Source organism: Bufo gargarizans, chromosome 4 (assembly GCF_014858855.1).
Source record: "Bufo gargarizans isolate SCDJY-AF-19 chromosome 4, ASM1485885v1, whole genome shotgun sequence".
Classification (NCBI taxonomy): domain Eukaryota; kingdom Metazoa; phylum Chordata; class Amphibia; order Anura; family Bufonidae; genus Bufo; species Bufo gargarizans.
The window spans coordinates 514,009,781-514,025,046 of NC_058083.1; the positions used below are offsets into that span (position 1 = coordinate 514,009,781).

General features: G+C 41.5%; 1 protein-coding gene across 1 annotated transcript in view; it reads left to right on the plus strand.

Moving 5' to 3' along the window:
- Positions 1 to 12,872, plus strand: part of LOC122934335 (gastrula zinc finger protein XlCGF57.1-like) — a 28,529-nt gene extending 15,657 nt beyond the window's left edge. The window contains exon 7 of the mRNA XM_044289732.1: positions 10,299 to 12,872. Within this exon, the coding sequence (XP_044145667.1) occupies positions 10,299 to 11,617 (1,319 nt within the window). The 3' untranslated portion in view covers positions 11,618 to 12,872. The remainder of the gene's footprint in view (positions 1 to 10,298) is intronic.
- The last annotated feature ends 2,394 nt before the right edge of the window (positions 12,873 to 15,266 follow it).

Here is a 15,266-nt window from a genome sequence, read left to right on the forward strand (position 1 = left end):
TTAGCTACTCCTCCAGTTTGCAGCACGTGTGTCTCTGAGATCGCTCAGGTAAGTGGTCTTATCAGCACGGATGGGTACTACATTACAAGGCACATCATTACACAGAATGGTAATAATAAAAAGGAACAGACTTAAAGGGACAGAGCCAATCGGTACTCAAAAAAAATACCCTTATAATACGTTATAATTAACTTTGGCACACGGCAGAGTTCAGAAGGGAGGGAGCACCATATAGTTTTGGAGCGCAGATTTCACTGGAATAATTTTCAAGTACCATGCTCTGAGACTCTGATGTACCCCTACAATGAAAAATCCCAAAATTGACCCTGTTTTGGAATCTACACACCTCAAGAATTTTTTTTTAAAGGGGTGTAGTGAGCACCTTGGCCCAGCAGGCATTTCAAAGAATTTTGAAAATCTTGGCTGTGAAAATGGAAAATTCCATTTTCTTTTTAACAAGAAAGGCCAAAGTTTTTCATTTTTACGATTGGTAATAGGAGAAAATCGCCTCATAATTTGTTACCCATTTTCTTCCGAATATGACAGCTCCCCATATGTGGTTGTAAAGTGCTGTATAGACACACTGCAAGCCTCAGAAGGGAAGGAGCTCCATGTTCATTTGAGGCCTAGTTTATTAATTTATACAACATTGACCAACAACTACAGAGGCTCTGAGGTAAATAAAAAAAGAAACCCCCGAGAAATGACCCTATTTTAGAAACCACATCCCTCACAGTATTTACCAATGGGTGGAGTGATCATTTTGACCCAACAAATGTTTAGCAAAATTAATTCACAGCAGATGGTGCTAAGTGAAAATGTGCAATGTTTCCACAGATACGCCATTTTAGTGCCCAATATGTTGTGGCCAATGTAAAAGTCAAGCCCTCTTATTATGCCATGCTTCCTGTTTTTATTAACACCCTACATGTAGCCCTAATCTTTTGCCTGGGCATACAACAGGGCCCAGAAGTAAAAGAGCACCATGCACATTTGAGGCCCTGTAACAGCGGCTGCGGTGCGCCGCTGTTCCCCCGATTACCGCTGCGGTCCGGGACACTGTTTGTATAAGTGATATTGCTTCTAAAGGATTCCGCTCCACAGCTTTTATTCAGCCCTGGACACAGCCTGAGTTCGGCTGGTGTCATGTTACCCTGCTCTAGGGGCGGCACTCATCACTCCCTGGGCGGGCTAGGTTAGGTCAGGTGACCTCGCTGACCAACCCTGGCTGCAGGTATTTAAGTGGTTCAGCCCTTCTCCCAGACGCCTCAGTGTTAAGGTCCTTGTCTTTTGCTAAAGAGCCTGACAACCACTGGTGCTCCTAACTTGTACTTTGTTTCTGGACTTCGCTTATCGTCTGATCCCTGCCTGTTTGATTAGTCTTTCCTGTTGCCGACCTCGATTGCCTGACCTGATCCTCTGCCTGTCTGACTTCGTCTCTACTTTATACTTCGGTACTGCATTGTCGCTCCTGGGTACGCCTCTGCCACATGACTACGCTTGTACTTGCGGTACCTACACAGATATCCACCGGTGTGCCTGAACCAGCTGCCACTGACTTGGAAAAAGCTCAGACAAAACGTACGTCAGGGAGTGGTTCCCCCTCTTTGCAGATACCAGGGTCAGTATGTGAACTGAAGTGCTTTTGTTTGGTTGATCTGGATAAATTAACAGCTATTTATATGTATTCTATATATGCAGTACATGCTGACTATCTTTATTTGGGGGGGGGGGAACCTTGTTTTTACAGCACTCGCCTGCAAATTTAATATGATCTTTGTGAAATTCTGTAAAATTGTGATTGTCTTCAATAAAGTAGATTTTTCTATATTACATGTGTGGTTCAGTATGGTTATGTAGAGTGACTATGGTTCCACACATGACATATATGCTAAGATTGATAGCTATTGTATTTTGGTGTTCTATTGTTATTGTGAGAAAAAGACATGCTATCTTTATTCTGCTGCTCGATACAATTACGGAAATAGCAATTTTATATAAATTTTTTTTTTTTTTTTTTTTACATTTTACCACTTTTACACAATGCTTTTTTGTAAAGAATAATCATATTTTAGCATTACCATTTTCTGAAAGCCATAATTATTAAATTTTTATGGCAATGTTCTTGTTTGAAGGGTTTTTGTGGGATGAGGTGATGGTTTGATTGGTACCATTTTGGAGTACATATGCCTTTTGATGCATTTTTTGTGAGGCAAGGTGGCCCTTTTTTTTTTTTATAGCACTCATGGGGTGGATTATGTGATATAGTTACATTTTATATAAGTTTTACACAGTAAAAGTGATATGAAAAAGAAAAAACTTTGATTGTCTTACGGACGCAGTTTTTCTATTTTTTACAATTTTATTTGTCTTAAAGGGAACCTGTCACCCAAAAATCGTCTATCAAGCTGGTTACAGTACCTTATAGTGCTGTGTCCTCGTTTCTCGATGCACTTTTTCTTCGTTTGGCCGCATGTCTGCTCATTCCGAAATCGTAGTTATATTCAGCTGCTGCCCCGTGCTGCAAGTCAGGCTTGAAGTCACGGGGGCAGCGGCCTCGGCGTCTTCCATGGCCCTCTCCCCGCCCCCTGCCTCTGTGACTGACACCCGAACATCCGAATCCGGGACCGCGCTCAACGGCCGCATGCGCAGTAAAGGGCGGCAGGAGCGCGGTCCCGGCTGCCGCGCGTACTACGCGCCGTCTTACTTTCGCCGCACTGCGCATGCGCCCGACATCCTGTATCAAACGCGCCCGCGCCCAGATGCCGGGCGCGGGCGCGTTTGATACAGGATGTCGGGCGCATGCGCAGTGCGGCGAAAGTAAGACGGCGCGTAGTACGCGCGGCAGCCGGGACCGCGCTCCTGCCGCCCTTTACTGCGCATGCGGCCGTTGAGCGCGGTCCCGGATTCGGATGTTCGGGTGTCAGTCACAGAGGCAGGGGGCGGGGAGAGGGCCATGGAAGACGCCGAGGCCGCTGCCCCCGTGACTTCAAGCCTGACTTGCAGCACGGGGCAGCAGCTGAATATAACTACGATTTCGGAATGAGCAGACATGCGGCCAAACGAAGAAAAAGTGCATCGAGAAACGAGGACACAGCACTATAAGGTACTGTAACCAGCTTGATAGACGATTTTTGGGTGACAGGTTCCCTTTAATTGTGGGAAAGGGGCTTTTTTTGTACTTGAAACTTTTTTTATTTTTTGGTATGTAAAAACACTTTTTTTCACCTTTTTCCACTTTTTATTTTTATCCCACTATTGGACTTCAACCTGGGGGCCAGCCTGTGGGCTGGATCTCGTAGGCTTCTGTAGCCGACAGGCACTAACGCAGGAATCAGGCTGCCATAGCAGCCATCTGGTCCCTGTCGCTGCCTTACTGGGACCCTATAGAAAGGGTGCCCATACCCCGTGCATGCTGTGTTCAGCGTTGAGCACTGCATACAGAGGGTTAAATGGGTTAAAATGCATCCCCTACTGCCTGGGCCCCTCACACAGATTGTACTTGCCTCGCTCCTCGGCACCTTTGTTACTTCTGATGCCCTCACGGCCGCTGCTGCATCTCCCAGTCGCGCGGATGAAAACATCCAGTGACGAAGGAAGCAGCCAATATCAGGCCGCGATGGAAACGTGCCTCCCCAACATTACCTGTGATGCAGGGGAGATGCAGCAGTTGCCGTGTGGGCGTCAGAAGCGTCACAGGTTGTGAGGAGTGAGGCAAGTACAATCTGTGTGAGGGGCCCGGGCATATGGGGGAGGGGCGCATTATAGCTCTTGGATAACCCCTTTAATACTTCAATCAAAAAGAATGAAACGAGGCGGCACTGCCCAAACTTCAGACTTTCAAATACATAGGCAATCCTGTGATACGTGCAAACCATCCATGTGGTGCTCTGCCTGTAATAGGTTCTCAGTAATTCTCAAATATAGAGTATATAAGTAAGGCAGCACTCACCATTTGTTGTATAAAAATCCTTTATTCGTCTAAACAGACATTTACATGTGTGGCAGGGGCGGACAAACTTTCCTGCAGTCAAAGGCGACGACGCTGCGCTTCTTCTGGCCACTGACTTAGTCACGTCCCACAGGTGCTCATTGTATGTGCTGCTCTGCACTATTATCATGGTAATCAAATAATATGCTGATTTATTGCAATGCAGCATGTGTATTAACCCTTTCAGGACCCGTCCATTTTTCACCTTTCTGCCCAGGCCATTTTTTTTAGCAAATCTGATATGTGTCACTTTGTGATAATAACTTTAAAATGCTTTTACTTATCCGCGCCATTCTTAGATTTTCTCGTCACATATTGTACTTCATGACAGTGGTAAAATTGAGTCTAAATATTTCATTTTTATTTATTAAATTTCATTTTTATTTTTATTTATTAAATTTCAATTTCTCTACTTTTATAATAGATAGTAATACCTCCAAAAATAGTTACTTTACATTCCCCATATGTCTTCTACATGTTTGGATCATTTTGTGAATTGCATTTAATTTTTTGGGGACATTAGAAGGCTTAGAAGTTTAGAAGCAAATCTTGAAATTTTTCAAAACCCACTTTTTAAGGACCAGTTCAGGTCTGAAGTCACTTGCATAATAGAAACCACCCAAAAATGACCCCATTTTACTACACCCCTCAAGGTATTCAAAACTGATTTTACAAACTTTGTTAACCCTTTAGGTGTTCCATAAGAATTAATGGAAAATGGAGATGAAATTTCAGAATTTCATTTTTTGGCAGATTTTCCATTTTTTCCAGTAACAAAGCAAGGGTTAATAGCCAAACAAAACTCTATTTATTGCCCTGATTCTGTAGTTTACAGAAACGCCCCATATGTGGTCGTAAACGCTGTACAGGCACACATTGCGCAGAAGGGAAGAAACGCCATATGGTTTTTGGAAGGCAGATTTCACTGGGATAATTTTAAGCTGCCATGTCACACTTGAAGACCCCCTGACCTGATGCACCCCTAGAGTAGGAACTCAAAAAAAACATTTTGGAAACTACAGGATAAGGTGGCAGTTTTGTTGGTACTATTTTAGGGTACATATGATTTTTGGTTGCTCTATATTAAAACTTTTTTTGTGAGGCAGGGTAAGAAAAAATAGCAGTTTTGGCACAGTTTATTTTTTTGTTATTTACAATGTTCATCTGACAGGTTAGGTCATGTAGTATTTTTATAGAGCAGGTTGTTACGGACTCGACAATACCAAATATGACTACATTTTTGGTTGTTTGTTTCAGTTTTACATAAATCATTTTTGAAAAATATTATTTTTTTAGTGTCTCCATATTTCGAAAGCCATAGTTGTTTTTATGGGGGTTTTTTGGGCGACTGTCTTATGTAGGGGCTCATTTTTTTTTTTTTGGTATGAGATGACAGTTTAAATTGGTACTATTTTAGGGTGTGTGACTTTTTGATTGCTTGCTATTACACTTTTTGTGATTTAAGGTGACAAAAAATAAAATAAAAAAACTGTCCTAAAAGCCATTTTTTTTTTACGGTGTTCACCTGAGGGGTTAGGTTATGTGGTATTTTTATAGAGCAGGTCATTTCGGACGTGGCAATACCTAATATGTCTACTTTTTTTATTTAAGTTTTACACAATAATATCCTTTTTGAAACAAAAAAAAAATCATGTTTTAGTGTCTCCATATTCTGAGAGCCATAGTTTTTTCAGTTTTTGGGCGATTGTCTTGGGTAGGGTATCATTTTTGCGGGAAGATATGACATTTTGATTGGCACTATTTTGGGGTGCATATGACTTTTTGATCGATTTGCTATTACACTTTTTGTGACGTAAGGTGACCAAAAAAATGGCTTTTTTGACACCGTTTAAAAAAAAAAATTTTTACGGTGTTCATCTGGGGGGATAGGTCATCTGGTATTTTTTTAGAGCAGGCTGTTATGGACGTGGCGATACCTAATAGGTCTACTTTATTAATTTTTTTTATTAATTTTTTTTTTACATTTAACACAATAATCATTTTTGAAACAAAAAAAAAACATGTTTTAGTGTCTCCATGGTCTGAGAGCCATATTTATTTTTTATTTTATTTTTTTGGGCAATTGTCTGGCTGGTATGGCTCATTTTTTTTTTTGCGTGATGAGGTGACTGTTAGATTGGTACTATTTTGGGGGGGGGCATACGCCTTTTTGATCGCTTGGTGTTGCACTTTTAGTAATGTAGGGTAACAAATTTTTAGCACCATTTTTATTGAATTTTTTTGAGGGGTTAGTTCCTGTGATATTTTTATAGAGCCTGTCGATACGGACGCGGTGATCCCCAATATGTCTACTTTTTCTTTTTTTCCCTATTTTTCAAAAAAAAAAAAAATTTTTTACTTTATTATGGGAAAAGGATGCTTTTTTTTGTAAAACTTAATTTTTTTTACTTTACTTTTTTTACTTCAACTTTTGGGGGTCTGATCCCCTTTACAATGCAGGACAATACTTCTGTATAGTGTTGCATTGGCTGTAAGTGCATGGTTTTGCCCACATAAAAACGTCCGCATTGACACATTACCAGATATACAATGTACGTACTTCTACAAGTTATGAAGCTATCAACTTTATGGTATATACCCTGAAAAGCAGGATTTTATTTTGAGCATTATACCTACAGAAGGCACAGTTTCCACATTTAAAATTTCCTATTGCTCTCCTATCTTGTAGACAATATTTGTTCTTTTTTTTTTTTCTACATATCTACTTCTTACCAGCATATCTTTTATTGTGTGACTTCTTCTGAATGTTATCGGTCTATTTTAGTTAACTCTTCTAAGCTACTATCCCTTTTCAAGATATCCCAATTACTTTGTATGTTACTTATATTTTCTGCCATTGGGCTGTATCTAAAGGAAAAGACAAATCTTTTTTGGTCTTCCCTATTATTCCCTTTCCTTTTGTTATTCCCTCCTAACTAATCTTGCTGCAAGATTTTACTAGCTTTCTCAATAGCTAATTCAAGGGTTTTTTCCGGGTACCCTCTCTCCAACAGTCTTTTTCCTTTAGGTCTAAGGCTTGTGTTTCGTAACCCATTTTTGTGCTATTTATTCTTCTTACCCTAATAAATTGGCCACAGGGGACAGATTATTTTTTTTTTTTACACTCCTAAGATGAAAACTGTCGTGGTGCAGCAAGGTCGCCGTGGGCTTACGATGGCCCTCCGTGACCAACTCATCGCCCCTCACCACGACAGCCACATCCAGAAACTGCAAAGTCTGATTGCCATAATTATAGGTGAACTTCCTATTCATATCATTCTTTTCATTTAAATAGGTTACAAACTCAGCACATTGTACCTCCATATCCTGACCACACTATAAAAACATCATCGACATATCTCAAATATGTTTTTATATGACACAAGAATGGATTATCCACTGAAAAAATAAACCTGTTCTCAAACCTTGCCAGATATGTATTCGCAAAAGTGCATGACACTGGTGTCCCCAGTGTTTCTGGCCGCGCCTCCGCACCGCAAAAAAGTACCGCATGCACTACTTCTTTGCGGTGCGGACCATCGGATGTGGATCGCAGACCCCATTCAAGTGACTAGGTACGCGATCCGCATGCGGCTGCCCCACGGTCTGTGCCCGTGCATGGCGAACCACAATTTGTGGTCCGCAGCACGGGCACGGAGCCCTTACGTTCGTGGGCATGAGCCCTAAGAAGAATAAATGGCACAAAAATGGGTTACGAAACACAAGCCTTGGAACTAAAGGAAAGACTGTTGGAGAGAGGGTATGCGGAAAAATCCATTGAATGAACTGTGGAGAAAGCTGGTAAAATCTCCCAGCAAGATTGTTAAAGGGGAATAACAAAAGAAAAGGGAATAATAGGGAAGACCAAAAAAGATTAGTCTTTTTCTTTAGATACAGTCCGATGGCAGAAAATATACGTGAAATAATACAAAGTAAGGGCTCATTCACACGAACTGCCCGCATTTGCGGATCCGCAATACACTGGCACCATTCCGTGTGCATTCCGCATCATGGATGCGGACCCATTCACTTTAAATGGGTCCGCAAATCCGGGGATGCGGAACAGAACACTACAGAGTGCTTCCTGGGGAACCATTCCGTACCTCCGCACAGCAAACAGATAGAACCTGCTCCTATCTTTTTGCGTAATGGATGGATCGTGGACCCATTCAAGTTAATGGGTCCGCGATCCCCATGCGGCTGAGCCACGGTCGTTGCCCCTGCAGTGCGGACTTCAATTTGCGGTCCACAGCACGGGTTTCCCACGGTCATGTGAACAAGCCCTAATTGGGATATCTTGTCCAAGATTGATAAATCACGTAAGGGAAGCACATGGGCGAAACATAAACGGTCTGAGTTTTTCAGGTATTGAATATGTACCCCTCCTCCACAAGGTGGTGACAGGCACAGTCTGCTGTTACAAAAAGAGGCGAGATGGATTATCCGAACAAAAGCCTTAGGTCCATTAGGCTTAAATGATAAGAATGACCTTAGCGGTTTCCTCTAAAAATAATGAATATCTAGGGTAGCGCTTGTTTGATTACTGTTGCTTGTTTTTAAATGCGACATACATATATGTTAATACACATGCTGCATTGCGATAAATAAATGTATTATTTGATTACCATAATAATGGTGCAGAGCAGCACATAAAATACTACGTCAGTGGCCAGAAGAAGCGCTCCTGCTCGAAACGGCCGTCTCCTTTGACTGCAGGAAAGTTTGTCCGCTCCTGCCACACATGTATATGTCTGTTTAGACGAATAAAGGATTTTTATACAACAAATGGTGAGTGCCGCCTTACTTATATACTCTATATTTGAGAATAACCCCTTTAATACGCTGGTGGTGTTGTATTCACCGATGCTGGTGTATACAGCAAAGACTTGGCTGTCAGTACTAGCTGGGTCCCTGCTGCCGATCGAACAGTTGCAGCTCTTGCACCGCCTGATCAGAGCGATGTACATGTACACCGCTGTTCTTTAAGTCACGACCTGTGGCGCCGTACATTTACTGTTCAGGTTGCCTACAGGTTAATTGGTTTTCTGTCCTGCAGAGCGGCTGTTCATTGTTAAACATTTCTGTATTCCCTGAAAAAAGTTCTCTGGTTTAACTCTGAAATTCAAATTTTTGTGGCTTTTCAGGTAAAAATGTCATATTAATGTTATTTTTTAGCCTTTATTTTTATTCCTTTTGTACATTTTCACACTTTTCGCTGGACGTGGACAGTTGAAATGCCAATAAAACAGATATGAATGTGCTCTAAAACTTTTGACCAGTGCATACAGTATATTTTCTACTTGGTGCACATTCCCCTGGACTTGGTCATGTATTTTATTTCTAATACTGCCTGGTTTTAAGTCAGCACAGCGCTTTAGAAGATTTTATATACGTATAGGCGTGCACTGAATGTGTGTATCTATGTTTGAGTAATGTGTATACATTTATTGTATACAGTATATGTGTGTAATATATGTATGTGTGTCATAGATGTGTATCTATATCGCATGAATTGACATGTGTTAAATTTGTGTTATGATGTATCTTTGTGTGAATAAACATATATTATTGTATAGTTTGGTTTTGTATCATGTTTGAGATTTACCGTATTTTCGCTTTAAAAGTGTGTTAACTGGCAGTGTGTCTTATAAAGCGAATACTAGTGAGCGCTTTTGTTATGGAAGCGCTCACTAGTATGCAGTAGGTGCGGGGAGTGAAGCGCTGCTTGTGCTCACCCTCCCTGGCCATTTGCCCTGGGGCTGCGCTGCACTGTCCTGACTGCCTACAGCGGCAGGACATAGTGTGCGCACTATGACCTTACACAGTATGCAGTCCGGGGACAGTGGAGCATGGGCTGGAGAAGACCAGCGAGCGCCAACTGCAGGAGGAACCGCTGGACCTAGACAGTAGCCAGGGGGAGCAGGAGAGTTTATTTATATTCAGGTGTGATATAGGGGGGTTGGAATGGAGCTCTGATGGGGTTCTGATCTGATGTCCCGATATGTGGGTCTGATTTAAGGATCTGATATGAGGTATGATGAAAAAAAAATCTTTCTTATTTTCCTCCTCTAAAAACTGGGGTGCGTCTTATAAAGCGAAAAATACGGTATGTTTAGCATGAATATCATGATCTACTGGTCTACTGTTAGATTGTGATCTGTTTTCCCACCACAGTCAATAATTGAATTTTTCTCAATTTCCTGTCATTTATAAGGAATTTTTATATAAAAATGTTATAAAATGTCAATATAGTGCAAAGGTTATGTTATTTAAAAATAATAAAAAACATCTGATTTATTCTTGGCAGATAACTGTACCAGGAGCTCAGAGGAACATCTTATATCTTCAGATTTTAAAACAGATGTTTGTTTTGTCACAGAAGATAAACTGGAAGAGCGTGCCATTGTCTCAGATGTATTCTCAGCATTTCACAGCAAAGATCTATCATCTGATCCTTTGGGTGAATTAAGATATCCTGATTCATTACAGACTGTTAAGCTAAATAAAAGTCACAGAAGAAGTGTTCAGCGTCAAAGAACTCACACAGGGGAGAAGGCTTTTTCATGCTCAGAATGTGGTAAATGTTTTAACCGCAAATCAATTCTTGTTATGCATCAGAGAATTCACACAGGGGAGAAGCCATTTTCATGCCCAGAATGTGAAAAACTTTTTATCTGTAAATCAGATCTTGTTAAACATCAGAGAATTCACACAGGGGAGAAGCCATTTTCATGTTCACAATGTGGGAAAAGTTTTAGTCGTAAATCACATGTTGTTATGCATGAGAGAACTCACACAGGGGAGAAGCCATTTTCATGCTCAGAATGTGGTAAATGTTTTAAAACTAAGTCACATGTTGTTATGCATAAGGAAGTTCATAAAGAGGAGAAGCCATTTTCATGCTCAGAATGTGGAAAATATTTTAAACGTAAATCACATTTTGTTAGGCATCAGAAATTTCACAAAGGGGAGAAGCCATTTTCATGTTCAGAATGTGGGAAATGTTTTAACCAGAAATCAGATCTCATCATTCATCAACGAATCCACACAGGTGAGAAGCCATTCTTATGTTCTGAATGTGGAAAATCTTTCACACAGAAAGCAGATCTTGGTAGACATCAGATAATTCACACAGGGGTGAGGGCATTTTCATGTTCAGAATGTGAAAAGAGTTTTAGCTATAAATCGGATCTTGTTAAACATCAGAGAATTCACACAGGGGAGAAACCATTTTCATGTTCAGTCTGTGAGAAAACTTTTAGCCGTAAATCACATCTTGTTATGCATAAGATAATTCACATAGGGGAGAAGCCATTTTCATGCTTAGAATGTGGGAGATGTTTTAAACGAAAATCATATCTCGTTAAGCATGAGAAATTTCACAAACGGGAGAAGCCATTTTTATGCTCAGAATGTGGGAAATGTTTTAACCAGAAATCGGAGCTTGTTAAACATCAAAAAATCCACACAGGGGAGAAGCCGTTTTCATGTTCAGAATGTCAAAAACGTTTTCAATATAAATCATATCTTGTTAGACATGAGAGAATTCACACAGGAAAACTCAATTGTCTTATTCAGGATGTCAGCTCTAATTGCACTGAGAATGTCCCTTTACTACTTGATTGACAGCCAGGCAAGGTGAGTATGCAGGAATCTGGCCATGTCAATCAAAGAGGAGAGAGAAGGGCTAACAAGAGAAGCAAGAATGCACAGTGTTTAGGCCCCTCCCTCAGTGCACTTAACTAGTAATGTGCTTAGTACTTAAGTACTTATGCAGAATGAAGTAATGGATCGCTAAGTGAAAGGTATCTACATTCAGCTGAGATAGCTCTACAAGGCGTATGTCTGGTTTACCAGTGACTTTCCTGGTGACAGGCTCCATTTAAAAAATTAATGCTTGTGGTAGTAGCTTCGGGGGGGTAAGAGATCTTTATCTCCAGAGTGCCAACTGAAGAAGAGTTTATTGTACGTGTGAATGAGGTAATCGGGTTAGAGAAGGGAGTATATCATAAAAGAGGAGCAGATAAAAAAATTCACTCTATTTGGGGCCCCTGGCTAATGACACCAGGGTTACCATCACGGCGCCTGTTGCATGTCCGGATTGGAGGGGGCAAATCTTAAGAAGGTTAGGCTAAAATCGTGCTGTTCTAGGGGGTCTGCGGGATACATGTTTGCCCGTGGTATTTACCTGTCTACTAAGACAGGCGAGATCTCTAGTCTAGGTGCAATGCTGTTAAGGGGAGGGTGGTTATGGTTAGGCTGACTTGGTTTTTTTTTGGCCCTGAAATTGTTAGTTATAATCTATTGTCAATCTACCGGAATTGGGTCTTTGTAGGAAGCTTTACAAGATTATGTGTGTGTGTTGTGTGTTTATAAAAAAAAAAAATCAATAAAAAAAAGATCTTTATCTGACACTATATTTGGAGGTGGTCAGGCACTTTGGGGGTCATTTCTGAAGCTGAAATACGCCTATGTACAAAACTGCCCTACACGTTGTAAATGGTACAGTGACAGGCCCATACTACTTGAATAACATCATTAATCCAGTCATTGTGCTCTGCATGAACAACACAGGCGTAATTTCATCTTCATGGACGGCAATGCGCCAGCTCATCGAGGTCACATCATTAGGGAACAGCTGCTGGAGACTGGAGGACCTCAAATGGAGTGGCCTGCACTTTCTTCAGACCTGAATCCCTTTAAAAACCTATGGGGTCAGTTGAGTCGCCGTGTAGAGGCTCATAACTCTGTACCCCAGAAACTCAATGACCTGAAGGCCGCTCTTTTAAGAAGAGTGGGATGCCATGCCTCAGCAGCCAATAGGTCAACTTGTGAACAGCAGGAGATGTCGTTGTCAAGCTGTAATTGATGCTCAAGGCCATATGACAATCTAGTGACACATTGACATTTTTGTGGGAGTATACCCACCACTGGTGTTGGCTTTTGTTTCAATAAATTGAGATGAGAAAATCACCATTGCTGCTTCTACTTAAATGTCTGACTTTCATGTTATAATATTACTGTAATGTGAACTTTTTACGTTTTCCATAAATGTCACCCAAAAGCCAAATCTCCCTAATGTTTTTGTGAGTTGTGTATCTACAGACATGCAAGCATATACAGGTGTGCTCCAATTCATCAGCACGCCATCATTATCCACCTCTTTAAGATCCTCTTCAAATTTTGGTTCTCTTAACCATTTAACAGAGGTATCATTAGAGGCATAATAGGGACAGTCCTGTATGGTCCCAACTTCAACCTCCTATGTAGCGGAATCATGGGTCAGAAAGAACAAATAAATTAGGAAGCATTGGCCGCATCCAAGTTATTGTCTCCCCCCCACAATACTGTCATCGATTTTGCTGATTACTGAGAATCTATCTATCTATTGTTATCACAATTGCAGACAAATACTGTATTTTAGATTGGATGGTTATAATTTTAAATCAACAACTTTTAGTTGGGGCTTTTTAGTTTTCTATTATTTACTATTTTTTTATGATAAATTAAAGTTAAGTTTTATATAGGTTACTAGGGTATATGTTTATTTATCTGGTTTCTGTGATGTAGCCATAAATTTCCCAGATGGAAATCTACCACTATCTCTAGGGGGTAGAAGCTAGAATGGAGAGGGTCCATGAAGATCCCCCCCAAGTCCCTTTTTCCCTCCATGTGGCCCTGCAGATTATGGGTTTCACCAAATGTGATTGTTCCCACTCCAAAAAGATGTTCAACGTACAGGATTGCTGAGCGAGCATAAATGAACTGCCTTACCTATTACATGTCGGCTCCCTATCTGAAAGCACATAGCAGTCTTCGCCGTTCAGGCTAAAGGATATATATAGCCTAGAGCCATGTGACCACTGACCTCACACCTCCTTTTAACAACTCCATTCTATATCACTGGTAGGTCCTCCGTTCAGCAACTCCATTCTAGCATTCTCACCAATGAACTCTATGGTGGAGCTGCTGCACCTACCACCAGCAACTCTATTGTAGATGTAACCATGCTGGTTGTGATTGATGCTGAATGACCTGTAGTCTTTGTGTAGCAGAGCTGCCTCTGTGGGATCTGTATTTAGCAGATCTGTCTGATGTGTATGGAGCAGTGCTGAGTGCATAGCAGGTATGGTTGCTTTTTTTCTCTTCCACCACCTGTTTATATCCTGTTTATCCTTCCCCGATTTGCCCTCTCTGGTTCTGGAGATCTTATGTTCCTGACCTTCTCCGTATTTTCAGCTCAGAAGCATTCTGAAGGCGGACTTGAGCGGGCTAATTATCGGGAATAACGTTGTTCAGGATAATCTTATCGTGTAAAGCGCTCATTCATCGGGTGAAATGATCTTTTCATGCAAAATGTGAAACGCACATGGCTGATGTCCGTGTATTGCGGACCGCAAAACACTTGCGGATGTGTGAATGGACCCTTCCAGCGCAGGGGATTGCTGCCTTTCTTTCCTCCATTGATGAGCAGGCAGTTATGGAAGAGGAACGGACCTTTCCTGATAATTGCCTATTTGGTAGGGCAGTATAACTCTACCTTTACTTTGCTTTATCTTCTGGAGTGAGGAACCAACATGCTGTAGAGTCCTTCCAGTGGGAATTTATCCTGTGCTCCTTATAGAGATTGGTTATTTGAGCAGAATTGTGAATAGAGCACTGGACTATAAGGGTATGTCTACACATGGCAGATTTGTTGCCGTTATTTCTGTGATTGTTCTTTTCATCTGAATTAGGTTTGCAGAAATCCATGCAAATCCTGCAGAAACCACCTTGTCAAAATCTGCCTGCTGTGGACATGCCTTAACCTCCTCCCGTCTGCCCGTTGACTTAGAGATCCACCTCCCGGACGTTTATATCTCTGAATGGACATTTCTGAACGTCCATTCAGAGATGGCAGCTGCTCGCTAATCGTGCAGCTGCAGACCGGGTTGCCCGATGTCAGTGACAGCAGGGCAACCCAGAGAGAAGGCAGGGACAGTTCCCAGGTGTCCCTGCCTTCTAGATCGCTGTATACACAGCGCTCACCGAGCTATTCGTTTCCTGTCCCGGCCTGGCGGTCATGTGACCGCCGGGGCCGGGAGACTGCAGGAGCTGTCAGGTCTTCTACAGACCTTGATCAGCCCTGCACCGAGGCTGTACAGTCTCTCTGGGGGGTGTATTTCCCCTGTAACTGGGGCTATTATGTCAGCCCCAGTTACAGGAGAAATCAATAGTTGGTAAAAAAAAAAAAAAAAGTTAAATATCCCCGAGGTCTTGTATGACCTTATAGGGG